The sequence below is a fragment of the Chinchilla lanigera genome, unplaced genomic scaffold, assembly GCF_000276665.1.
Source record: "Chinchilla lanigera isolate Chin_1 unplaced genomic scaffold, ChiLan1.0 scaffold00023, whole genome shotgun sequence".
Lineage (NCBI taxonomy): Eukaryota > Metazoa > Chordata > Mammalia > Rodentia > Chinchillidae > Chinchilla > Chinchilla lanigera.
Window position 1 is genome coordinate 968,685 of NW_004955424.1, and position 27,436 is coordinate 996,120.

At 48.1% G+C, this 27,436-nt stretch overlaps 2 protein-coding genes across 5 annotated transcripts in view; one reads left to right on the forward strand and one right to left on the reverse strand.

Moving 5' to 3' along the window:
• The window catches only part of Cd8a (CD8a molecule), a 26,565-nt gene extending 16,090 nt beyond the window's left edge, over positions 1-10,475 (forward strand). The window contains exons 1-6 of one of the 4 annotated variants that reach the window (XM_005385390.2): positions 4,330-4,575; positions 7,496-7,864; positions 8,512-8,616; positions 8,787-8,897; positions 9,175-9,205; positions 9,901-10,475. In XM_005385390.2, the coding sequence (XP_005385447.1) occupies positions 7,531-7,864; positions 8,512-8,616; positions 8,787-8,897; positions 9,175-9,205; positions 9,901-9,952 (633 nt within the window). In that variant the 5' untranslated portion in view covers positions 4,330-4,575; positions 7,496-7,530 and the 3' untranslated portion in view covers positions 9,953-10,475. Of the gene's footprint in view, positions 1-4,329; positions 4,576-7,032; positions 7,416-7,495; positions 7,865-8,511; positions 8,617-8,786; positions 8,898-9,174; positions 9,206-9,900 lie in introns of those variants that run through there. The other 3 variants (XM_005385387.2, XM_005385388.2, XM_005385389.2) reach the window with 3 other exon arrangements.
• Positions 10,476-14,590: 4,115 nt separating this feature from the next.
• The window catches only part of Rmnd5a (required for meiotic nuclear division 5 homolog A), a gene marked incomplete at its 5' end in the record, with an annotated part of 50,886 nt that continues 38,040 nt past the window's right edge, over positions 14,591-27,436 (reverse strand). Inside the window, 5 exon segments of the mRNA XM_005385391.2 lie at positions 14,591-19,201; positions 20,225-20,379; positions 22,435-22,537; positions 25,451-25,616; positions 26,435-26,601. Coding sequence (XP_005385448.1) covers positions 19,138-19,201; positions 20,225-20,379; positions 22,435-22,537; positions 25,451-25,616; positions 26,435-26,601 — 655 coding nt within the window. The 3' untranslated portion in view covers positions 14,591-19,137.

Sequence of the window (27,436 nt, forward strand, 5' to 3'; positions counted from 1 at the left end):
CGCGTCCGGCGGCCAGAGCCGTGGGACCTCCGGGTGGCCCCGGCCCGCGCCCGGTGGGGACCGGGCTAACCCCGGGCGGCGTCCCCGCCCGGCAGGGTTCGCATCACCGCATCCTGCGCAGCTCGCCCGACAGGGGACCGAGAGCCCGAGAACCAGGTCACGGCGGGGAAACCGTGGGAGTGCAGCGTTGAGCGTTGCACTGAGGTTACTTCAAGGATCTCGGCCAGCGCCCGGGGCGAAGAATGAACCAACTTCTGTAAAAAGAACAATTTCCACTGACTGCTGAAAGTGTCTGTTTGGGGGTAAACTGTTTCCAGACAACAAATTATGCGTTGTGTATAAAGAAGAGGGGAGGAGGGTGAGGGAGGAAGGTGGAGAGAGAGAAGAGGAAGAGGAGGAACAAGAAGATAGGGAAAAGACGAAAGGGAGGAGGAGGGAGGGGAGAGGAGAGGAGGGAAGGAAGAAGGGAACAAGGGGGAGAGAAGACCCCTTTTGATGCAGTTTGTCTGCACTGGTATTGCTGCAGCAAACACTGACAGGACTCGGGACAGCTTTCAAACAAAAAGAAGAGCTGAAGACTCATTTCGTTATGGAGATTAGTAGTGCACCGCTGATTGGAAAGAAATCGGGTTTTCTAACCCAGCAAAATTCACACTGTCAGTGACGTGCATTGCGGAAGGACGGCAGGGAGGATCCCAGGGACAGACGTTACCTAAATGCTGTTGACATCCCTCAGGGTGGAGGGCAAAGGGCAGGAACAGGCGATCTGCAGAAGAAGAGAGCTGAATAGCCGCAAACTTGGGGCAAGATGCTCAGTGTCAGCCTTAGCAAGGGCGATGCAGGGTGGGGTTTGCTTGCTTGCTTGCTTGCTTGCTTGTGGAGCTGGGATTGAACCCAGAGCCTCAAGAAGATGAAGTTTATACAACCATGCGATGTCAACTCACACCTAGCAGACTGGCAGAATTGAAAAGACTGGCAAAAACCAAGCATCACCAAGCATGTGGGTAATGGAAACTCACCTACACGGGGTGGGTACCAACTGGTGCCACCACTCTGAAATTTACCAGTAGCTATGGGAGGTGAAGAGAGAATCATTTTTCAGACAAATCCCTCCTCTTGAGGTCAGTCATTCCTCTTCCAGGCCAATACCCAGAGGAAATCTTGTACTTAGATCCTATGTAACCTGTGCAAGGATGTTCCTCATAGTATCATTTATAATGACCCAAATCAGAAACAGCCTCTCTCCAAATAAGATCTCATGGGTGTTTCATATTATCTGTTGTATTTTTCCTGTGTTCAAATGTTTTCAAAACTTAAAAGTGAATGGTGCAATTGCTTGAATGAATGAAATCCAAATGTTAACATTGTTTCATCCTGCATGACCCTCGGAGCTTCCCATCCATTACCCATCTACCCCAGCCTTCCCATCATCCTCCTCGCCTCATCTGTTGGTGACACTGTGGATGCCCTCTGCGGGCCAGGGGTGGACATGACTTCCCTTCTCTTCCCACCACACACTCGCTGACCATGCCTCCATCATCAGCCAAACCCCCTGGTTAAATTTTTACACCTTCTCAAGCCCCATCTTGAATTTCCTACATGGCCTGGAGTCTGTGTCAATTCTTTCTTCCTTCACCTTTGAGTTGAGTTTTCCCTGAAGGTTCCATACCCTCTTCTAACTCTGTCTACACCACTGCCCTTTGCCATGAAATCATGATATTACCTCCTTGTCACGCTCACCTCCACTCCTGGTCCTCTCCTGGACTCACATCCTGGCTCTTCGACTGCACTCAGGACACTTGCTGCAGTATTCTTGAGATGCAAGAGCTGCAGCAGTACTCTAATTTAATTTGTGTACAGCAAGCATGGGTCAGCAGCGAGGGAGGGGCTGGCAGAGTCAGCCTGAGGGGAAAACCAGAACAAGTGGGTTTCTCCTGTTTACAGCTCAGCTTCTGTTCCCTGCTGACCAAGGACTGGCCCAACATACGTCAAACATCTGCCCGGCTTCTTGAGATGCCGTCCTCTTTGCTCTTGATGGCTGTGTACAGAAAGAGATAGAATTTTATTTATCCCTCTTGACACTGTGATAGGTTTTCTTTCCTTTTTTTTTTTTACTTAAGGACTTATGTATTTAATTGTGAAACTTTTTCAGCCACAATCTCTTCCCATATTCTTCGTCCACGTTTTCTTTTTTCTCTTTCTGGAATCCTAGTAGACATTTCACAGAGCCAAACCGCCTCGCAACAGCTTTTCCAAAGTGCTTCTGTGTGAATCCCTGCTGCCTTGTATTCTGTGTGAATTCTTCAATGCTGGCTTCCAGGTCACAAGTTATTTCTTCAGCTAGGTTCAACTTAGAGTGTCTTCTACTTTCTGTTTTGAGCTTTCGTTTCCAGTACATTCAGTTTTATGATCTTGAGTTGTTCTTGTTTAATTTCTTTACTTTATGCAAGGTCTTGTTCTCTTGCAACAGAACCCTTTCCCAGTGGTCCGTGGTTTGCATCTCTCTGGGAGGGAACCCAGACCCCGATTGTTGAGTCTTTCTTACATACACTTTGAATTTTGAGTGTGCACGCAAGGTTCTCTCGAGTGGAAAAAAAATTTAATCTCTTCTCTTTATACTTCTTCCTCCTGGTTTTTTCAGCAGCCTTTCACTTTTCAGGGCTCCCAGTAGGAACCAGGCCCTACACTGCTGGCTCTGGGCTCTCACCTTTCAATCCACAGAAATCTCAACTAAACCTGTTTGAAGAGAAAGCCAGGTTCCAGCTTCACTCCACAGGCAAAGCACTTTGGGACTCTGGTAGCCATAAATGTCAAACCCTTGGTGCCTCTGTACCAAGAATGAACCTTCAAGAGCCAGACCTGAGAATGGCCAGAGCCCAGGAAGCCAGCCCCTGACTCCAGCCCTGGTTCCACCACCACATCCGTGCTACGGCCATCTTGCTTTTGAATGCACTTTCTTCTGCCTTCCCACCTTCTTTTATTTCTAACTGGACCCTTACTATGGGTTATCGCATGGCATTGACACCATTTTGGACAGAAACCAAATGCCTCCTTCTAACCAACCCTCTCCTCATTTCTTAACTCATTTTCTAACCCCCCCACTTTTGTAAAGCCTTTCCCAACCACTGTCCCATGAAACAATCTCTACCTCTTCCGCTCTGCTGCATTCTACTTTCGCTTGCATTTAGCTTTAACTGAACAAGTATTTATTGAAGACCTGGGAAGCCCTTTGGGGTGAAGTAGGGGTTAGCATGAGAAGATCTTCACTGGAAAGGATGAGGGCAGGAGTTAGGGGACCACTGCAAAGATCCAGGCTCGAGATGAAAGCAGCATAGATGAACTGGAGGATCCAGGGTGCAAGAAAGTAAGAACGGCAGAAGTGAGCTCGCATTGACATGTTATTTATGACCGAGATACAGCAAAGCCCTGGCAGTTTCAGACTTGCCAACAGGGAAATCTGTAATGTGTCCATAGAACTGACTTGGCCAGGGGAGACAGCAGGCAACTGTGCAGCTGTGATTCCACCTCTAGTGCATGGCTTAGGGGCCGGAGCAGAGAGCTTGATGAACCTCCTACGACTGCCCTGTCCAGTTATGAATTCTGAATATTTTTAACATGTGTGAATTGAAATCCTTTCACACCCATAATTCAAAAACAGACGTTTGCCAGGCATGGTGGCACACACCTGTAATCCCAGCACTCAGGAGGCTGAGGCACAAGGATCCCTGTGAGTTCAAGGCCAGCTTGGGCTCTGTAGTGAGTTCAAGACCAGCCTGAACTACACACAGAGATCCTGGCTCAAAAACAAACAAACAAACCAAAAACAGACATTTTGAGAATAACATATTTCTCTACATATTTTGAAACACACAGGACTCATGTGACAGAGTGCAGTCATCCCCAGTTCTTCTTCATCCCTTGTGAGTGCCACAGGCTGGGGTGTGGAAGCTTACCTGCCCGTGACAGGCAGGCCCAACCCAGTGCTCTGCACACCTGGGCTACAGAAAGCTGGCATCTCCCAGCCTGTGCAGTTGCATCTGCTCTTTTGCCTGCTGCAGAGCGGATGCTGTTGTGGTTACATCGAGAATCCACCACCAATTGTGGAAAACATCTTTGGGGTCGCAAAGCTTCCTGGGTGGGTTTGACATGCTGCCTTGACACGCCTCCCCCACAGTGCTCTGTGCAAAGGGGCTGCTACCCTTGGCTTAGCTATGCGTGAGGCTGGAAAGCCCCCAAGCCAGCTATAGCTCACTTCCGGGAGATGGAGTGGAACACATGTTTTCAAGCAGTATTCCATTCTGTAGGATTGTCATACTGAGGGTCCTGGTTCCCTAGATCTAGATCCCTGGAGGTTGACCTAGTGCCACCCTAACGGGGCAAGGTGTACTTTCATGGGCATCCATCCTCTTTACCACCCTTCAGATTGTATCTTTTGGCCAGCAGGGTCCCAGGATACTCCTCCCGCAGTGGGGACAGCTACCAAGCAGAATGAGAAGCTGCCATCTAAAGCAAGGCTCACCATTTTGGTGACCTGTCTGAACCTAGCTGCTTCCTTGTTCTCCTCATTCATCTGAGGTGAGGAACAGCACAGTGTGTACACACCCAGGGACACACACACACGCCATCACTGCAGAGGTTTCCTTCCCCACCTCCTTCATCTTCCACTTGAAAATGTCCCGTGTACTGGTGTAATCCTCAGTGATGCAGGTACCTACATCACAGTACAGCTGATACAGCAGCTGCATAAACTGAGAAACTGCTGAAATGTCCATTAATAGATTAAAATGATAGAATGCATATATAAAAGGTACCCATTTAAAAGAATAAGGTGAGTGCCAGGGATGTAGCTCAGTGGCACAAGTGCCTGCTTGGCAAGCACAAGGTCCTGAGTTCAATTCCCAATACAAGAAAAAAAAAGAATGGGATGGGTCAGGCAATGGTAGCACATGCCTGTAATTTCAGCACTTGGGAGACTGAGGCAGGAGGATCACTTTGAGTGTCAAGCCAGCCTGGGCTACAGAATGAGCTCAAGGCCACCCTGAACTACACAGTGAGACCCTATCTGTAAAGCCAGTTGATAAATAAATAAAGCAGATCTATGTCTGCTGACATGGAAAGTTTTCCTTCTGCTAAATAATAAAAGTAAGTTGCAGTATAGATGCATATGTATATGTATATATATTAATAACCCCACAAGTCTAAAACAATGCATACACATCTGTCTGTGCACAGATAATATCTGAGGAACACACTCAACTGTAACAGTGGTTTTCTCTAGAGTAATGATAGTGAAGAACATTGAGACAGAGGACGTTGTACTCATTTTTTGCATTGTCTGATTTTTGCAAGAATATATTATAGGCCTGTTGGTGCGCACCTATACTCCCAGTACTCTGGGTGGCTGAGGCAGGAGGATCACAAGTTTGAGCCCAGTTGGGGTACTTAGCAATTACTGAGATCCTGTCTCAAAATAAAAATAAGAAAGGGCTGGGGATGTAGCTCAGTGTGACGGCTACAGGATCAATCCCCAGTACCCCACACGCCCCAGAAAACAATATTGATTTTTTTTTTTTGGTACCAGGAATCAAACTCAGGACCATGTGCTTGCCAGGCAGGGGCTGTGACAGTGAACTATATCCCTGGCCCAAAAAGAATATTCTTGTAATTTAAGACACTTAAAATTGTTTTTTCTAAATATAAAATGTTCCCAGCTGGGTGTGGTAGCACGCCTGTTATCCTAGCACTCAGGATGCTGAGGCAGGAGGATTGCAGCGAGTTCGAGGCCAGCCTGGGCTACAAAGTGAGCTCAAGGCCAGCCGGAACTGCATAGCGAGACCCTGTCTCAAAAAGACCAAAAAAAAAAAACACAATTAAATATATATATGATGGTCCATGTCAGAGTAAGTACTTTGGGTGCTGGGGTGACACTGGTGGTGAAATCAAAATAATTGAAAAAAATACACCCCCCCACAAGGGCTGGGGATACAGCTCAGCGGTGGAATGCTTGCCTAGCATACACAGTGCCCTAAGTGCAATCCCTAGCACCACAATAAATAAATGATAGAAATAAATAAAAATTAAAAAATAAGCAAATAAAAAACCCATCCGCCTTGTACTTGCTTTCATTTAGACCTCATTGGGGGGCCGTTCAGTGAACACTGCTCAGCCCACAAAGTGCTGTGACACCAGGGGGTGAACGTCATGGGGTCTGCAGCACCCCCGGGGGCTCCAGGGTGGAGGCAGGCCAGGAAGCTGGGTGCTCAGTGAGCCACACCGCTGAGAATCAACAGCAGCAATGGGAGGCCGGCCCAGCATGGGGTCAAGTAGGCAGCCGGAGAAACACTAAAGAAAGGGGAGGAGAGTGTGCCACTCGGGACAGCCAGAGGCAGGAAGGGAGCGACCGCCTGGGCCAGGGACAGACGCGGGAAAACTGCTTTCAGCCAACCCCACACACACCAAAAGCACATTTCTTTCCCAGCACCCAGCCTAGGGGAGGAGAGAAACAAGGTGCAAGTCAGACAGGGAGGAGGCTGGGGTGGCCGGGGGTAACAGAATAGCAGGCTAGGCAGGCAGCAAGGAAGACATACACTGAGCTTGGGCACTTGAAGCCTGTGAGGCTGGGAGGCGCCCGCGCTCACCCAGGGGCTGGTGAACCAAGCCGGGCGTGGAGTTTCCCACTGCCCGGGAGCTACCGGGTGACCGTCACCCCTCACTGGAGTGCCGGTGGCGGGAGGACTGTCCCACAGGCTGCTGCCCTGCCCTAGGAGGAGATGTGGCTGTGTGGTGGACTGAAGAGTGTGGTCAGCAGAAGAAGTGGGTGTCACCACGGTGTCCCCTCTGGTACAGAGCAGGCCTGGACTGCCCTTCTCCAGTCCCCAGAGGTGGCCAGGTCACCCGCTCTTCCCTGTGCCCAGCCTCAGTGCCAGACTGGCGAGAAGCCCCAAAGGGACCTGGAGTGAGGGTGTGCCAATGGGCCGAGCCTCTCCCTTCCTGCCTCTCGCCCTGGTCTCTTGAAAGCGTTCGTGCCTCTTCATCCCGCCTCTGTCACTTCCACCAGCGCTGTCTCCATGGCCATTTGCAAGCGCTTTTCCTCGTGCCCAAGCGCACCGCCTTCAGGGCCCCACACTTGCTCGGCCAGGCCCCTTTCACAGCTCCCAGCCCCCTCCCCGGGCTGGAAGGTGACAACCGCGAGAAGAGGGTGACTCTCCGCGGCGGGGGCTTCGGGTGACATCACATCCTCTAAGTTCGACCTCGGGCCCGCAGCCGGCCCAAGGGTGCAACTTTCCCACTCCGCGTGCCCTGGTTCCCGGGCGCGGACCCTCGCGCTTGCTTCAGGCTTGGCCCTCGCGGAGCAGCGCACGCCATGGCCCCGCGGGCGAGCGCCTGGCTGCTGCTGCAGGTGGCCCTGCTGCTCGGTGAGGTGGCGACCCGGGGGCAGGGCGGTGGGGGAGGTCGCAGCTCGGGCTCAGCCTCGCTGTTTCCCCGTACCCCGCAGACGCCTCCGAGGCCCAAGGGAAGAACAACTTCCGAATGTCGCCCCCGTCGCTGGTGGCGCGGGTCGGCAACAAGGTGACCCTTCGCTGCGAGGTGCTGTTGCCCAACGCACCGCAGAGCTGCTCCTGGCTCTTCCAGCCCCGCGACGTCGCCAGGAGTCCTACCTTCCTCCTGTACCAGTCGGGGCCCCGCACCAAGCTGGCCCCAGGCTTGGACCAGAAGCAGAGTCGATTCAGCGGCTCGAAGAGCGGTAACACCTACACCCTCACTCTGAACGGCTTCCAACAGCAGGATGAAGGCTACTATTTCTGCTCGGTCTCCACCAACATGATGCTGTACTTCAGCCCCTTCCTTCCCGTCCGTCTGCCAGGTCTGAGTACGGGGAGCGGCGCCTCTTGGAGTGAGGCTTGGGGTTCACCCGCAAACGCGGTTTTTGAGTTTGCTATGTAGTTCAGGCTGGCTTTGAACTCACTATGTAGCTCAGGCTAGGCTGGAACTCGAGGTGATCCTCCTGCTTCAGCCTCTTGAGTGCTGGGATTAGAGGCAGGCATGCGCCCCCCCAACCCCCGCACCCCCGCTCGCCCAAAGGGTTATTCACAACTCTATCGCCTGGGGGCTATTTAGATACTATTTCCACTTCACAGGCGGGAAACCAAGGATACAGTGTAGCTGAATAGGGACACGAGATTATTTTTGTCCCGGCTGATCCAAGTTCAGGTACTTGTATGGTCCTGGGCAAGTTACTGAAATTCCTTGCAACCCCTGTTTGCGCCCCAGTACAATCCGGATAGCACCCCTGTGTCCGGGCTCACAGGTAGCTGCCGGACCCGTGGAGGGCTGGGCAGAGGGCAGCGGCTGTGCCCACCGTAACAGGGTTAGCGCTACCAGCGCGGGAAAAACGGGAGGAGAGGCGCCCTTCGGTGAAGGGGTGATCTAGGGGAGCGGGGCAAGGGCCAGGCGCCCAGGAATCTGTAATCCCTGCCCAGCCCCCGCCCACCTACCCTGTTGCTCCTGCAGACCCTCCCACCACGACGCCCCCTCCGCCTCCCCCAACGCAGGCGCCCAGCGCGCTGTCCCCGTCCCAGAGCCCCGAGACTTGTGTGCTCTCCAAGGGCGGCACAGGTAAGGGGGCCGCGGCACCCACGGGGGAGGGGTGTCACTCTGATCCTGGAGGGTGGTCCAAATTTGGGGGAAACAGAGTCCGGAGCGGGGAGTGGTGCTTGGGATGGCAGGGTGGAGCGGGAGGGCGATCCGCGGCCAATTGCTAAATGTCGAAGCTTCGCTGTGGTCAGCAGTCTGGAGTTGGCTGGATCTCGCCTGCGAGGTCTACATCTGGGCGCCCCTGGCTGGCACATGCGCGGTCCTTCTGCTGTCACTGGTCATCACTATCATCTGCCACTGCAGTAAGTCCTGGGGAACCACCGTGGGGGGCAGGCTGGTCCACACTCACCCTTTGCGCTCGCTCCAGGCAGTCCTTGAGAGGAGGTGCGGTTCATATTTTTGAGATTCCAGATCTGCGGAATCGCCACGTTCACCACGTCTGCAATGTTTACATTTGCAATGCAACATTTGCAGTGCTTTTAAAATTGATGTTTGAAGAGAGGGAAGAAGTAGGGAAAGAGGAAGAATTGCACAGGGAGACCCGTGGGGGCACTCACTTTCCTCTTTCTTCTTACCCAGGGAACAAGCAGCGCGTTTGCAAATGTGCTAGGTGAGTCTTATCCTTGGGCTTGGGTACCTGGTCCTGACTTCCCAGAGGCAGGGGTGGGAACCTCTCCCAGAGGGAGGCCGTGGCTGTGCCCTCAGGAGAGGGACTCAGCTAAGCCCTGAAAAAGAGGCAAAGGCTATGGGTGTGGCTGAGTTCTTGTTGGGTGGGGGTGGGGTGGGAGCGGCAAGACCTCTCTAAATCTCCATTTAGTTTAGCACCGGGAAAACCACCAGAGGGCTTCCTCCTGTTCTCTCGGTGGCCCTTTTTTGGAATAATTCCATCCAGATTCCACTGCCTTCTCAAGAAACCCCCACTCCCTCCCTTCTCGGCTCCTTTTTGGAGGGAAAGCCCCGACTTTCACCTCCCCGGTGACCTTGACAAAGGCTCTAAGCACCTAGGCTAAGTGGGCTCAGATGCTGCCTCAGCCACCTCTGGTTACGTGACCCTGGGCAGCTTTCTAACGTATCCCACCCAGTACGGACGCCATAGTTGCTCCTGCGGGTGCTGTGAGGATCAAACAAGACGGCGTGAATGAGGCACTCTGAGGGGCTGCTAAGGCCGTTCACCCCATCCCACATTGGTGCCCCAGGGACAAGTTCTCAGACCTACCCAAGACTGAGGGGTTGGGGAGCTGGTCGTGGATGGATGCTGCATCAGAGAGGCTCTTGCCACACTCAGTCACCTTGCCCCTCTTTCAGGCCCCAAGTCAGATCTGGAGGCAAGCCGACCCCTGCAGGGAAAGTCATCTAACATGGCGCCCGGCCTGTCCGACAGCCACTACATGACTGCATACTGAGATCGTTCCTTGGACAGCAAGTGCTTCTCCTTTGGGTTTTCCAGTCTTTCTTCCTATGTATTCATTCTCATTATTATTTCAGTGGTGGGGGGGGATGGTGTTACTCTTTCTTCATGTTATTTGACAAAAAACCACCATGCAGTGTCTGCAGTTCACAAGGGTCACAGTACCCTCGCACATACCTAGTGGGGAAAGGGTAGGAAGCAAGGTTCTGAGAGGCTGGAATCCACTCCCTTCCACTCGAGTGTGGGCAGCACCCTACAGCTATCCCTCCCTCGTCATTCCCGCTACCCACTTGAGCTCAAGTCCCACCCTGAGCATTCTATATAAACCCAGGCCAAAGTGCATGCAGCCCCTTTTGGAACCTGAAAGCCGGATTTATCAGCATTTATCAGCACATATGACAGTGTTCTTTTCTGTCATCCATTTCTGTCCATGACCTTTAATAAATGTAGCTGCTTTCCCCCCACGATCAAATGTCTGCTTTGAAGTTCTTTGCTTGCCTTACGAAAGAGCTTGGAATCTGTGGGGGTCCAACAGGGTTACACGGTGGTGGGCCGGAGGCAGCCTGAGCATCCTTTGGTCTAAACCTTTCTCTGCTCAACCAGAGGAGGTTGAAGCCCAGAGATGGGAACAACTTGACCGGTGACAGCAAGGTAGGGTTGGAGGGTGGAGCCCTTGTCTAGCAGCCCCAGGCTCTTTCCTTCACACCAGCTGGGGCTCTCTTCCGGCGGTCAGGGGCTCAAGGTGGGGTGCTTGGGACTCAAACCATTGTTGGGCCTCAGGCCCAAGGAGGTAATGAAATGAAGACAGAATTTCTGCCTTGACAGATTCTATCATGTTTTTTTTGTTTGTTTGGTTTTGGTTTTTTCCGGTATCAGGAATCGAACTCACAACCTTGCACTTGCCAGGCAGGCGCTGTGCTGCTGAGCTAAATCCCCAGCCCCTCTACCATGTTGATGACATCAGACTTTTCTATAATGAAGCACATAACTGTATAGCCTCTGTACCAGCTGAAACCAAAGTATTTTTAAGGAATTACCCTGTGTTAGGGAAAGCAGAGCAGGAAGCTGAGAAATTGTAATAGTACAAATTCCTATAATAAAGGGGAGAATTCAGTCCTGGAAAACGAATCCCTCCATCGCTAAAGAAAGTCACTGTGAAATTCCCATAGGGCCAAACTGCTCAGCAGGGGCTGAAACTTCAAGTATGAGTGGAGCACCAGTAAAGCTGAGCAGAGGTCCTCTTCAACCTCCAAATTTGAGATACTAGATTGGAAGACGCTCAGGGGATTGCTGATGACAATTTAGACGTGAAGACAATTACTGGAGTGCTCACAGCACAGTTCTGCCCCGCCCCAGCCCCAGATGTGATGATGAGACTGAAACCCAAACTGCTGTCCCATGAGGGTGTTTTCCCATAGTATTACAAGCCCTGAGAGAGGAAAAGAAAACCTATGTAAAGAAACACTAGTGTCCCATAACTCTTAATCCATGGTTAATATTATGGTGTAACTTTTTTCTGTGCGTATATGTAAAATATCTACCTTTTAACAGTATGCTTTTATAAGTGGCTTTAGTACATAAACATTTATAGCATCCTTTTTTAATGGCTAAATAGCATTCCATTTTTGGCTGTGTCCCACTTACTGTTACCTAGTATTTGTTTCTAATTTTCCATGACTATAATAAAACTGCTGAAATTTTCTTTAGGATAAATACTTGTAAGTAAAATTATCAGGTCAGCTCCTAGTCTTCACCTTGGAGTCTTCATTATCACAGAAATCATGATTACCTTCTTCTTCCATCACTTTCCTTTCAGTAGATGGTATTCCTCCAAAAATCTATCACAAAATCTTTATTTTGTTTTGGGGTAAAATATACATGCAAAAAAAAATTCCACAAGGCCTAGGTATACAGCTACGTGTTATAGTGATCAGCCCCATATAGCCAGAAAAAAGGTCAAAAATAGAACTTCACCCCCTATCTTTCCCCAATGCCTGCCTTTCACCACCTCTTTTTTGTTACTTTGTGGGTGGGTGTGGGTGTGGGTGTGTATGTGCCCATGCTGGTACTGAACCCAAGGCAACAGTCATGCTAATCACATGCTCTACCATTGAGTTATAGCCCTAGACTGTTTTTTTTAAAACTTTGAGATGAGGTCTTGCTATTTTGTCCAGCTTAGCCCCAAACTCTTGGGCTCAGGGGAGCCTCTACCTGCTCTCTCCCCCCGGGTAGGAGGAACTACAGGCAGGTGTCACCAAAACCTTTACTTTTTAATACCAAGATACTTTTTTTGTTTGTTTTTTGAGACAGGGTCTTGTAGTATAGTACAGGCTGGCCTTGAACTTGTAGCAATCCTCCTGCCTCAGCCTCCTGAGTGCTGGGATTACAGGCACACGCCACCATGCCCAGCTGAAACCAAGATACTTTTAGAGAAGTACCCTGTGTGTGGGAAAGCAAACAGAAGTTGAGAAACTTCCTGAGACCAAGAATGGCACTTGCCTCTTCCTCTGTGAACCCAATCACCTGATCAGCACCAGGAAGCACACCAGGGTCTGGGGTGAGCTCAGGGCACCAGGTGGAGGCTCCTGGCGTAGCAGAGCCTGGGCACTATGCTGCCTCTAGACCCTGGAGAAGGACAAGAACCATCCCACCACGGGTGGCTTCCCCTTCCTTGTGGGGGAAGTTTGTGAAGCTGGCCATGCCAGGGTGAAGGTCAGGGTTTCCATCAGGAGTGGCATTTCTCTTCAATCTTCAGCTTACCGCTCAGCAGTGCTTGGACGGAGCTTCAGTGGGAAGGCTGGTGGGGGTGGCGGGATAAAATACTGAATTTCAAAAGGGGTTCATTCACAAGTGAAATGGGAAAAGAACCATTCAGAAATTTAAAATATCAACATAGGAACATTCGAACATTAGTGCCCTGGACCAGGCAAAGCAGCAGCCAATGTGCAAGCCTTGTAGCCTAAAGCGTGAAGGCTGGGCTGTGAATTCAGGCTCCCACAGGACCAGAGGGATCAACCCGCCGACACACCTAGGAGAACCCAGCAGTTCCAAGCTGCCATCCTCAGGCTCAACATTTCATTTGCCACCTGCCAGTCTGAAGCCCTGATTCTCCAGGTCTATGTGGAAGATACTCACAGTGCACTCATTCGGACCTCGAAAAACAGGAAGTAACTAGTGACTCTTCAGCCACGATCTTGGTATCAACTGTCCAGAAGCGAGCCTCAACATGGTTCATTTAACAAACTGGTTTTATAGTAATTGTGAGAGCCCGCCCTATCCTTGGCAATCCCCCAGTGGATCTTTGCCCTGTGAGTCTCTTTCTACCAGCTCCTGCTCCTCAGGGCTGCCCCAGCCCTCTGCAAATCCTCTACGGTCACATCGGGGAGCGGGTGCAGCACTTAACCTGCAACCCCTCCCACAGGCAGCTTCGAGGTGCTTTTCCCCAGAATGCAAGGCCACCCCAGCAGAGTAATTAGTAACGCAGAGGCTGTGAAACCAGCCTCCTGGCTCTGCTAGTAACTGTGACATCTCTGCAAATGACTTCACTTCTTTGTACCTCATTTTCCTTGGCCATAAGATGGGGATAATAATAAATAGTCCCTACCTCAAAGGGAGGAATACATGAGTTCTTATCAATTTAACTGCCTCACACAGCTGCTGGGAAGTGGCAAAAATAATCTATGCTGTGAAGAATGTATTGAGGTTTTTCTTTTTTTTTTGGTTTTTCTCCGGTACCGGGAACCGAACTCACGACCTTGCGCTTGCCAGGCAGGCGCTTTTGCCGCTGAGCTAAATCCCCAGCCCCTGTATTGAGGTTTTCATAAAGCCATACTGATTACGTTGGGGATCCAGCAACCTGTGTCTGAGTCTTCCCATGTCACACAGGGACCCGTTCCTGATGGATGTTACTACCTAAACACACGGCGCTTGCACCCCAACGCATGGGAGGGTGCCCCGTCACACGTCTCAGGATAGCTCAGTCCCTGGGGGGGACAGGAAGATGTGAGCCTCTGCTGTACTTCCTGGCCCTAGCTCCAACTCCGACTGCCAGGGTAGGACCCAGAAAGGTTCCTGTGGGCAAAACGGGTCTACAATCTCAGATAGGACCAAGCCTCTAAAGAAAATACACAAAACGAGCGCAAATAAATTCCTACGACGCCACGACCTTCGCTTATCACTGAGCAGGACAGACAATTCAGCCTGTTCGTCCCGCCGGTGCTGAGCGTGGTGGTGGCCCTCCCACCAGCAGCCTGGAAGGCCCGCTTCCGCTGCCAGGCGTGCACTCACTACCGCTGTGGTCAGAGCACAGGCCAGAGCTCCCGGATGAACCAACGTGGGGGGCGGCACCCTAGAATCAGAGTCCCCTACTTGTTTACTTAAGATAGTCCCCGGCCACCAGCTCTTCCCACGCTGCTGATACCACGGAATGGGGTGAGATGGTGGCTGCAACATTTTAAAAGCATTCTTCCCAGGCATGCAGACCCCTAGCAAACGCAGCGACTGTCTTTCCTCACAAGCGGCACCTCCCCGCTCCCTCCCGCGTACCTCTGCCGCCTGGCACGTTTACACAGACCCGGTTCCACGAAATACTTTTTCAAGGTACATTTAATTTTTAAAAATATACACAGGAGAAGCCATGTGTTTTACATAGGAATACACACATTAACAAAGCATTTCTTATAGTTTTCCAAAACTCTATTATATCAGTCCGAAATTTATAAATTAAATATATCAGAATTTTTTAAGTTAAAATGAAATCCCTGAAACTACTGGTTATGCTAGACTTTGTCCAAAATCAAATGAACAGAGAGTATGAGTACGGTTTGTGTTAAATAAGGTTTATTGTTAGCTTTATTGCCTATAGTTTCTAAGATGCAACTTTACTGTGCCTTTGCAAACAGGATACATCTCTTAAAAAACTGATCAAAAGTTTCCATACATATAGCTCTATATGATAGATTACAGTGCAACACTATTCTTCTTACATAATTATAGAAATACTATAGGAACCCAAGAGCACAGGGTGAGCAAAAGAAATACAATCCTGAGCCATCTGAACAAGATGATTTGATGAATCCTTTTAGTGTAAGTTTAGGAAACACGAGGGTGGAAAAAAATACATGCACACTGCAGTCGTGAGAAAAATACATAGAACACCTGTCCCTTGCTAGACACAGGTGGGGTGACGGTGAGTTTCCAACACATGCACACTCACTCACACTCTTGTTTTCTTCTGCTTCCCTCCCATCCTCAACACATTCACTCCCACCCCTTCCCAAAAGAAAGATCAGGCACTAAATCCTAGTGAGCCCCACATCTGCCTAGCTGGAGGAGGTCAAGTGACTGCTAAAAGGAAATGTAGGTCCAGAACACAAAACAGAGCATGTGCTGTCAGCGTAGTCCAGCTGCTTCTGCCTCCTTGGAAGTAAATGAAGCATATGCCCACTACAGTTCAAAAGATCTCTTAAACACAAAACTTGTGTTTTCTCACTATGTCTTCAAGTAAAATCAACAGCAGAAAACTCATCCCACATCTAACTGCCTTGTCTGTTACTAAAATCCACTTGTCACTGTATTTTTTGGTATCTGTTCAATTATGGTTCAGTAAGGAAAGTTCATGAAGCTTGTACCTGCTCAGGGTAGGCACTGCTGTACCACGTAAGACAGCTGGACAGGCTCACAGAACAGCAAGCCGCCCCCGTGTTCCTTGCTACCATCCCCTCAAGATCGCAGCCTGCTAGTGTCACCAGAGGCAACAACGCAAGTAGAGTTAAATGATGATGGGGATTTGGTTTGGGTCTTCACTGACACGTCCTCGTGATGAAACTAACCAAACCTTCCCCGAAGATAACCTGAGTCTGCTGACTGCAAAGACTGACCAGTGTGGCTGACAGTCCGCTTTATCAGAGGTGGAGCTGGAATACCAGAGGGCTAACGTAGTCTACCAGCAGCTTGTCTCTGCGGACCAATCAAGAGTTCTTCGTTTTTGTTACATCCACGGTCCCAAAGTCCAACACCACTGACGTGGAAATAACTTACAGCATCAAGAATACTGAACTTGAACTACATATCCTATGGGACTAACTGGAGAGGAAAAAATAAAAACAAAAACAAGGATCCTCATCCCCCCACATGATTTGGTGTGGGTTTTAGTGTCTCTATATATCTCAGCTGCTATAGAAAAATTTACACAAAAAGATTTACTTCATAACGTCCTTATTTTCAATTAAAAGCTCACACATTCACAAAATGCACACTATGAATATGAGGTGGCTCTTTTCTTAAAACCTTTAAAATAAAGAGGCACCATTACCCGTTCATTTTTGTATTAGAAGTCTCATAGAATCGTCAATAAAACAGAAATGGCATCTGTGATCATTAACACAAAGGAGAAAAAAAGCTCAAAAAGATCACCTCAGCCACTGTGAAGAGTCTACCTGAAAGTACAGGTGTTCTGGCTAAGTCAGAATCTAAAGATTTGCTCAAAGGTTTTTAGGGTCGAGAATAGTCCCATGGCCTCTGTCCACAAATGGTAAACTGAAATGGCTCTCAAAGAGATTTAAGAAACCATTCTGAAGTTATTTCCAGTGGACGTCATTAGTCTGACTGTAAAAAGCCTTGTCTTTGATTACCTTTTCAAGTGCAGGCAGGCAGACACAGCACCCCCACACCGCCGACACAGACTGCACCAGCAATGATGTGGCCGTGCCGCGTCTGTGAAGGCTTTCTAGAGCAGGAAGGACAGAACGTTGTACTTCAGCATCTTTGGTTTTCAGGTCTGGCCTCTTTGAACCCACCTCTCCTGCACATCTAGCCTCTGATGTATTTTAAGTGTCCATGCGCTGGAAGGTTACAAGACGTAATTCTCATGGTAAATTATTAGGCCAAGAGTTTCCATGTTTTGGCCCTCTTCCAGCCCAGTGTGGTGCACAAGGGCTGTACTCAGGAAGCTGTACAGTCAAATGCTGCTACAGCGTGTTCTTTTTAAAGTTTCATGGGCGGCACAGGAAACTGTTAAGAGGGATAAAGCAGAGCTCTGGCCTCCGCCCTGGAAAGTGGCCTGAGCCAACTGTATGAAGGGTCTTGCTGCCAAAAATATTTACCACCAGCCGCTAGGGCACATCTGTATTGTCCAAACCTTACATGAAGCCTAATGGTTGGGTAGAGGTTTGAGGTGGAAAGGTAAGAATAAGATGTGAATAAAGCTAAGCTGCCTAGGGAGAAAGAGGTTAAGAAACAAAAACAAAACACTCTAGAATTTAATTCGAAGGGGAAAGTAAGTAAACCAGTTTATACCCCCAGCGGAGTACTGCCTGGTGTCCTCTCCCTTCTCTTTTGCAGTCCAGGAGCTTGCCTTAGTCTCTCCTTCACTGCTTTGGTACAGGGGAACTTTACAGATGGTTCTAACAGTGAAGCGGAAGTCACTGTGGGGTCAGACTGCGTTTGGACAAGGCCAACACTCTGACCTGGGCCGACTGAGGTTCCTGTCAAACCTCACAGCACCCAGCGGCCATCGATACGAACATCAGCATGCAGTACTCAACACAGGGAGTTGCTGCAGTGCCCTGCTCCTTCCCAGTGAAGCCCAGTTCTCCCAGGTAAACATTTTAGAACACACCGTCTGGGTCGGTGGCTGTGAACGTTGCCGATTTGCAACGAACTTAGCACCAAATCTGTTGCCCACCCCTTCCCCTTAACCTAAGTCTACCTGTGGCCTAAAAGTGGCACATTTCTCTCTGCTTTTGTTTTCTTCTTTTTTCATTTTTTTTGCATGAAAGTATTCCTATATTGATATTCAGATGAAATAAAGTTGCAAAATATTTGGTAACTTCCACATAACGTTTTTCTCACGATGAAGTAACTTCACGGGTCTTCAAAGTCAGAATTATGTCCACTGAAGTCTTTTCCATGTAGTCCCTCATCCAGAGAAAGTCTCTTTCACATGGCTCTTTCTAGACAGTGCATTAAATGAAGGTACTTCACTGAAAAAAGATCATTATCTGTATCCATCTGAGTAATATACAGATTCAGTCAATGAGATGATAGCCTTGCAGAAGAGCGGCATTGAACAGTAAGTATACTAATCAAATACAAAAACAGCAATGAACGTATTTTGCACTACAGAAAAGCTGCTAGCTTCTAACTCTAAGGACTCAAAGTGACGGGGATGGTAACTGCATTTTAGGACTGGAACATGCTTTTTCCTTCCCAGATATACAATGTTTGATGCTGGTGCACAGATCTATATATACACATGCACAGCACTGTGTCCGTGATGATATACATGTGGCAGACAGCCAGGTCCTGAAGGCAGATTTCAAAGGATAGGGCTACCAAGACCAAGAGAGCATATATCAACTTAAAAACACTTCTAACTTCAGAACTTCATTTTATTGAATGCACTTAAAACAAGCACCTCTTGGTAATAAAAGCAAAAAACCCAATAATATTCCTTCCACTCAATTCTAGCAGAAGACTTCTCACACCAGCCTGCTAAATTCACGACAGAATTTTAAAGCGGCAGCCCACTGTGGCTACAAGCAGAGCTCAAGAGCAGGTGCGCTGACTTCTTGGCGAGAGCTGGAGCAGAGGAAAACATCAAAAAGCAAATTTGGAATCTATCACAGCTTTCTTCCTTAAGCAAAACCAGAAATGCAAATTAGTTTTACAACCACAATTGGACTTGTTCCAACTTCCTCTGAAGAATTTTTCAGTTAATTACGTGTAAATAGCAGGAAAGAAAGCTTTGCACAAATGCTCTCAAGGCTTACAATTATCAAGAAAATGACATTAAAGCAGGAGTATTAAACACATGGAGGGAAGCTCAATTTCTGTTTCTGCTCTTAAGTAGTAAAAAAAACCACCATATAATTAAGTACAAAAACCTGCACTGAATGACAACTGCTGGTGTATTTACTTGATCAGAAATGAAGACCAAGAGTATAATAAAGCCCTATGGTAACACTCATCTGGGGCACTTCCCTCGGTGTGCACAGCGTGGTGGCAGAGTTCCTGGAGCGTTAGCTTACAGAAACGCGGAAGTCCTCGGTTAGCTGCATTCAATGCAACGCTCTCTTCTGAAACGTACCCACAATTCAGTTTCATTTACAAATCAACAAACTAAATTCATTTTTTCAGAAAAATATCTGTTTGGCATCTCCTGGACTTTGTTCCATTGGACAATATGGACATTTTAACCTGAGAAGAAGACAGAAAAGACCAAATAAAGGAACAGGATCCGTACCGAGCAATCGATTTTCATCTGGTCTTAGGATATCTTTAACAGTTATACATGCACAGCCCATGCACTGGTTTTTTGCTTGGAGGATTAACCATGCTTTTCCCTCAATATAACTGCTAAGCTTTGAAGATTCACAAACACTCTCCTCCCGTGGAAATCAGTGAGAATTGTTTTACAAACAAAGACAACTTTTCTGAAAATTGCTTCAGATCCTATTTTTCTTCTCTAAAGTTTACAGTGCACCTGTCTCTAAATGAATTTCAAATGTGTGGGTTATGCAGTTCATGCAAGGGCAGCAAACCGGTGCCAGGTACTCACGCCACACCAAGAATGCCCTGCATGTTTCACTTGTGGCATAAGAAACCAGCACAGTCTCAACTAAGACCACTGCTCTGTCTGGCTTCTATAGTACCAGAGCTACTGCATAGTCTAGGAAGGACACAAAGGGCTGCTGAACCTAGAAACAGGCTTCTCAAAGTTTTTGAAAAGTTGAGCTTAGGCTGAGCGTGGTGGCAGACACCTGTAACCCTAGCACTCAGGAGGCTGAGGCAGGAGGATCATAACAAGGGGCCAGCCTGGGTCTAACACAGTGAGTTCAAGACCAGCCTGAACTATAGAGTGAGACTTTGTTTCAAAAAAACAAAAACTAAATACATTTTCAGGTGGTGAAATACTCTATAGTTTTATATCCCCCACCGCCGAAAAAATCCCCAAGACAAATTACTAGGTAAAAAGTGCTGAAAAATACTAAACAGAGAGGGGCTGCATCACTCACCCCAAAAATTAAGAGCTGCAGATCATGCTTAGAGATCTAACCCTAGAACAGACTAAGCAGACTTGATAAAAGATCAGGTATCATGCACTTTGCAGAACAGCTAAGAAATCCATTCCTAAATCTAGCCACACCCATTCATCATACTTGTTCTCCCACCAAGTTCCGCGAGATTCACTCACTAACATTTAAAGAGTCTGGCACTTACTTGCTGCCATTGAACATTTTATTCAGGGCATCCCTTGATATTATATGGCCACAGACCAGTTTCATGGGCGGGTTGTTATCTGTTGTCTGCTGACGAAGGATAGGACACGCAAATATCGAGTGATACCAGCACTTTTTACCAAGGTCAACTTCAATCTGCTCAAAAAGGGAAAGTAAACGTGTTAGTTCCATTTCAGAAAACCTCCAGACACACTCTTGAAAATTCCTCAGGGTATAATCAAGAACAAAACCATCAGATCTGGGGGGAACTGGTACATGTATATAGTATCTTGATTGTTTTTGACCCCCTTACCTTCCACCCTCCGTAAGTTCCCCAATTCTCATATAAGAAAAATTATGCAACATTTAACTGTCTGTGTCTCATCTGCTTCACTTAACATTATTTTCTAGGGCTGGGCATGCAGCCTCTCTAGACTGTTTCCAAAAAGCTTAGCTCCTGCGAGCTGTGCTGCTGCCAGATGATGCTGCTAACTCCTCCCAACCGCCGCGCAGCACACTCAGCTGGTGGTAAAATTCAGCGCAGCGAGTAACCTCCCCCGTTTTTGTTTCTATTTTCTAGAGGCAGATTCTATGTAGTTCAAGCTGGCCTTAAACTCGCTTACATAACCCAGGCTGGCCTCAAGCACAGCAAATCTGCCTCAACCTCCCCAGTGCTGGGATTACAGGTGTGCCCCACCACGCCTGCCAAGGAACTCCTTCAAAGGCAGCCTAAATGGTTTACATCTGTGTGCGCTTCAGATCTGCGATGCCCAAGTTTGAGCGTAATGGCCCAGAGAAACCACCAGAAACAGGGCAGTAAAATAAGTTTCAAAAGGGCCTTCTGCAATCTGTACATCGAAGTCCACAGCACTTGTATCCACTGTTTCTCTTTGCTGTAAAGGACGTAAGTCATGGAAGCCATGAAATCGCCTAGTAGGGCAGCTGGCCCATGCCAGAGGCTCCAAAAATGCCAGTGTTCCTTCTAAATCTAAACACGGCAACCAGAGAAAAAGGCCAACACCAAGGCTCTTTCAGCCAAGCTGACAAGAACCTCAAAAAACAATGCTAACACACAGACTCCCGGCTAACCTGCATCTCAGGCTGCTCTGCCCTCTGCTCAGCGGCACCACTGCACACAGCGTAACTCGGCACTGCCGGCGCCGGGCCTCTGCCCCAGACGCGTGTGAGGGCCTGCGTTCTTTTCCCTTGCTCAAATGAGCTGAACCAGAGCAGGTGCTGCCTGTGTCCTGACCACACTCAGGGCCAGGAAGGCACCTGTGTCTCTAACCACAGAAAGACCTTCTTTGGGGAGAAGCTGGGGCAGCCAACTGCTAGGTTTGCCAGCTGGGAGAGCAAGGGACTGCAGATAAACCTGTTACCAGGTGTGGCGGAAAAAAAAAAACCTAAACAGTATGTCAGCCTTTTCAAGGGCCGGGAGCATGCGGGGAATGACAATTCCAGAAGCAGCACATACTCCACACCCTAACCGCACCTGGCAGCCACCATGCAAGTAACTGCAGCGTGCGCGACAGCCCTCTAAAGGGACAAAACTACTGCTTAGTGGGGTGGCTGCAGGTAATGCTTAAAACCATGGCACTTTCCACCACAGCAGTGAGGCAGAGCACTGCAGGTCCCAGCCGTTAGACTTTCACTCTAACAGTGACGTACTTCTAACTGGTATGAGAAAAGCAGCAGCACAAGCACGTGACTGCACCAACGCCAATGCTTCAGACAAAACTAAGTGTAGGTAAACTGACATACTGCTTTCCACATTTAAGAAAGCAACAGGACGAGCGTCTGTGAACTGTGCTCCAGGGCACCCTGCCTGCTACCACATATTTGGACCTTTCCCATTTCTGATGCTTTTCCTCACTGGTTTTCATGGCCACTTCAAGTCAAAAGTTCCAGAATATTCCTCCAGCGCCTCTAAAATGTACGAGGCTTTTCAGCTTTTATCTGGGCCGGTGGGGGTGGGGAGGGTGAGTGTGGGGCTAGGGACGGAACCCACGGTCTTACACAAAGCATTCACTCTGTCACTGAGCTCCACCCCGAACTCATCTCTGTGCTCAATCCACGCACACATATATATATAAAACCCTGTCAAATGGCTTCAACAGCGTTTCCTGGTTAAAAGATGGGCATTTAAAACCCTTTAAACATGGTCTCTTCTTATGGCAGGAAATGTAAACAGTCAACAGAAAATGAACTCACAGGCAATTCGTCTTTTTGGTTCCAAACTCCAGTGCACTGCCTCTGCTCAATCACAGCTTTGATGTTAATAAGAGCCGGCAGCGCCACACAACCTGCTGAGAAACTGGGAGAGGAGGGGGCATGCGTCAGTGCCAGCCGGGTCCCCAGACGTCCGTGCTGTGGCTCTGGCCTTCTGCTCTGCTAAAAGCAAACCTGGCCACGTCCACTAGCGGAAAAACAACACCTTTCCCCTCCCCCATTCCCCAGACCCACCGCTACATTTTATGTAGCTAATGAAAAAGAAACAATCCTTGCTTAAAAGCAAAGCCCTAAAATTACCGAATAAACCTCACTAATAAGGAAGAAATGAAGTTAAAAGAAATAAAAACCGTAGAAAACACTCTAAAGCTATCATTTCTGATCTGCAAATAAACAGTTCTAACAGAAAAGGAAGCAGCGTGGGCAGCCAGCACTGGGAGGGAGGATCTGAGAGGAGGGACGGACCGCGCCAGTTCCAAGGGAGGAGGTAGGAGGTGCTGCTGCGGCCCAGTCTGAAAGGGGAAGAAATGCGCTTGCACAGAATTCTTCACTCAACAGGTCCTAAAACCTAACACTTTTGCCTGTTCTCCCCCTTTCCATACCACACACACAGACCGTATACTTGAATCATTTTTCTTGTAAGATGTACTCTTACGCACTCGTTTATTAGACCAGTAATACTCAAAACACGGCCTGCAGACTGCTGCTTGTTTACAAACCCAGAGAAAGCCCAGAAAATTTGCTCACGCCAGCGGTACTTAGACGGCAGTGGAGAAAACTGATGATCTTTTAAAGCATTTTATAAAAACATAGTATCAGTGATGAAAAACTCTCCCAGTTTATAATGACCAGAATTACGGGGCTCTGTTTATTAGTCATCAGTAAGATTTTTCTTGCATAGATCTCCTGAGACCTGGATCGTCCTTTCCAGGGGAAGGCACCCAATTCTCAGATCTGGAAGTGTTCGCAGCCAGCCCTCCGCCTTGTCCCGCTTCAGGTCTGAACTCAGCTCAAGAGGCCCTTGATCAGTCACCCCCAGCAACTCCACTTCAGGACGTCAGATCCAGAGCTCCTCAGGGAAGAGTGGAGACATCACACCCCAATTTTCTCTCTACCCAGTCCTTGTTTTCTGTGGGGTTGCGGGGTAGGAGAGGTTTATCAGGTATCAAACTCAGGACCTCATGCTTGCCAGGCAAAGGTTTTTTGTTTTGGTACCGAAAATCAAACTCAGGACCTCGCACTTGCCAGGCAGGTGCTATGCTGCTGAGCTACACCCCAGCCTGCCCAACCCTGCTGCTTTCATCCCCCTACAGGGGCTGATCTCAGTGGGCCTCCCGCATACACATCCCCATTCCTGGGTTGTTCCCCGGAGAACCTGACGGTGACAGCACTGCACCGTTCACGCAGGAGGGTATCTCACGCTACGGGAGACGCGGTGCGGGAACATGGACTGTCCCTCATTCCTCCCAGCACGCCACAGTGCCTGGCACACACCGGGGAACCAGAATGCTTCTGGGATTAAAAGGACAGAAGAACTAAAACAGTTATTTTCCTAGAAAATTCACTTTGTTTCAGGAGCCTTTTCCATGCTGAAACATTAAGGAGGCCAGGTGTGGTGGCACATGTCTATAATCCCAGCACATAGGAGGCTGAGGCAGGAGGATTACTGTAAGTTCAAGGCTAGCCTGGGTTACACAGTTAGTTCAGGGACAGCTGAGCAATACATCGAGACCTTGTCTCAAAAAACCAAACCAAAAATAAAAAAATCACAAAGTTTTCATATTAGAAATATAAAAAAAAAGACATTTACAGTATCAGAAAAAGTACTAATTCATTTAAAAATTAAAAAGACTACATACCATGTTTTAAATTATGTTTTTAAAAATGAAAATACATTTGTGATAAAACTGGTATTGTCTACATTTTTACAAGTCTCTATGTTTATTAATAAAGACAGCTGGGTTCTTGCAAACTCCTTTGTATTTGATCTGCTGTAAGATGGTTCCTTTGGCTGAAGTGAAAGAAAAAATATACTCTCACACAGACACATAGTACTTTAACTGCTCTGCCACAGAACTACAAATACTCTTTAATACCATACTACTGCTTTTAGCAATAAACCCTACCACTGAAGGCTGCTGCCGTGCTACACTGCAATCCACTGGTCTGATTCATTCTTTGAAAAACTACCCATCCACCCTTCTGTAAAACCATACTGAATTAAGACTTCCCGAACGTTTCACGTTTCACTCTATATTATAATATCCACAGAAGTAACACCTGTGATACTATCATCCGTCTCATCAGAAAAGTCTTCATGTAAAGGGAAGACGACAAACTCAGTCATGCATACTAACACTTAAAAAAAATTTCAATTTTAGCTTAAAGTACTGAATTTCATCATGATGGCAAGATACTGTCAGTTGCTTTAAAAGGCGTACTTCCTTCATTTAGAATACGAATGTCAAAACCTGAGCATGAACAGGTGATTTATCTGTTGTCATTCTCAAGTAAAAACTGTACTGCAGGACAAGAGTAACGAGTTCGGCTCAAATAAGTCAAACGACATTCAGGTGCGTGTCTTCTCAAGGCACTCACCACACAACAGCATAAAGCTGAAGTACTTTATACAAATTTCCTGTCATGGCGTACTAAAAACATGGGGACTCGAAGGTCAGGATTCACTACAATTAATAATGCCTCACAAGCATGTCTCAGGGTGCAGACAGGTGGTGGTGAGGAAGACAGCAAGCGCGTGTGGAGGCTGGTGTCACTGCCCCAGCTCCAGCCATGCTGCCAGTCTTTAGCTCGCTACTGTCACAGCACCATCTGCGCCCACATCAGCGACGTGGCAAAAGCTCTGGGGACACACGAGGCGCACGGGCTTTAGCTACCATCCCCCGAAAGCCGTGTTACCAATGCACACAGAAGACAAACCTCCTCTTGGCTTTCACCGATGGAGTCACAGTCCACTACCACATGGGGTCCATTTCCATACCTGACGCTGAGCGGGGACTCCACAGAGAGCCCCAGGAGGGCACAGGCATCCCGAGTGAAGATGTCACAGATATCAGCCCACTGGTTTGCGTCGAGCAGGTGAACGTACGGTGAGTTCTCAATCCCTTGTCTCAGGTACACGAGGCTTCCCATCAACACCTGGATGTCTACATGAAAAGGCACCCATGATTTGCAGGTATGGCTAATCACACCTGAGACAGCGTACTCAAGGAAACAGGCTGAGAAACGCAGAGACACTCCACCCTAATTGACACAGCCCAAAATAATGCAAATATTCTGGGCCATAAGCCTGGTTTCACAATTCCCTCAGCCTAAATTAAAGACAAAGTATGGAGAGAAAACAGAAGTAGAAAGCACTGAAAATACTGAACTTCCAAATCGGGTGTGGCAATGCACGCCTACAATCCCAGCACTGCTGGTGGGACGCAGGGGAGCAGCTGAGACAGGAGATCACTGTGGACTCAAGGCCAGAATTACAAAGAAAGACCCTGTCTTTAAAAAAAAAAAAAAAAAAGGAAAGGAAATATTGAACTTCTAGTGTTTTATTCTTGTTTCAGTTTGGTTTTTTGAGACAGGAGTCCCACTACGTAGTTCAGGATGGCCTTGAACTCACAGTGAAGCTCCTGCCTCAGCCTCCCAAGTACTGGGGTTAAAAGTAAGCACCACCACACTCAGCAAGTATTCTACTCTTATTCCTAGCATGGTATAATCATTCTTTCTCAGTCTCCTCTGAGTTTAACAAGGAACCCCCAATCTGCAATGTCTCTTTCAAGCTTTTCATTTCAGAGGCTTTAATGTTTTATTATTGTTTTACAGCCAGTCGCAAGGCTTTTGGGTGTGACTGTCATCCACAGTTGTTCTAGTTCATTAGTGAATATGTAAATTAGATGTAGTTAAGGTAAACTGAACTTCACTGCTGGCAAGAGCCTATTCCAAGCATTACGACACCTGACTCTAGACTCACCTTTCTGATGATTCAGGGCAAACGGCTGGAAATTTTTAGCGTACTGCAATGCCTCTCGCTGATTTGTAGTTCCACCCATTAACAAGCTAATAAAATAGAGTCGGTGCAGCTTAAATTCCAAGGAGCTGTTTTGTGCTATGAGCATTTCTCGGTTTGACACTGCCCATCTAAAAAAAAAGAAAAGAAAAGCAAGAAGATTTTAACAATAATCAAGAATACAACCAAGGTGCATCTGAAATTGTTTGAAACAGTACTTCACAACAGGGTTTGGCCTGCCATCTTGTGGAAGGCTGTGGTTACAACAACCCCTCTGCAGAGACCTGTAAAGAAAGCAAGCTTAACAAATTCTACCTGCAGGGTCTAGGTGACAGTCACTCATTTAGTACAGTTTTCCATCAACAGTGATGAGCATTGTGTCACCTGATGCACCTGAATCTGGACAGGACCGCACTCTGAAGCAGGTGTCAGCCAGGAGCCACAGGACTTGCCTGCCTGGGGCGGGTCCATTGCTCTTCCCCTCTAAACTGATCTGCTGGGCTGGGCGGGCGTGCAAGTATGGAGCTTGTGCAGCACACGCAAGGCCCTGGGTTCTATAGCCAATACCACTAAATAAATGAACTGGCTTGTTCACAAAAATGAATAAAGGATTCTGAAGGGAAACCACTTGTTTTTAAACTTTCATTAGCTGAAAGATTTTGTACTAATCACTTTGGGATTAAAAATGCTGCTTCCTCTCAAGGTGCTTTCAGGAATACCAGGAAGATAAAACTACACAGACAGAGTATCTTCCCCACACCAGAAAGGTTAGTGCATAGTGTTAGTAAGGGAAATAACGTTACTCAGTTCTGAGTGACCCGAAGTATAGTGGTTTAGGCCTCAACAGCCTGCACAGTTGGAATAATCCATCCTGAGCTGGGACTACTAGCTCAGGGGAGCAATAAAGCAGAAAAATATCCCAACCAGCTGTCAAAATCAAATTCTGCAATAAAGTGATAAAGAAGC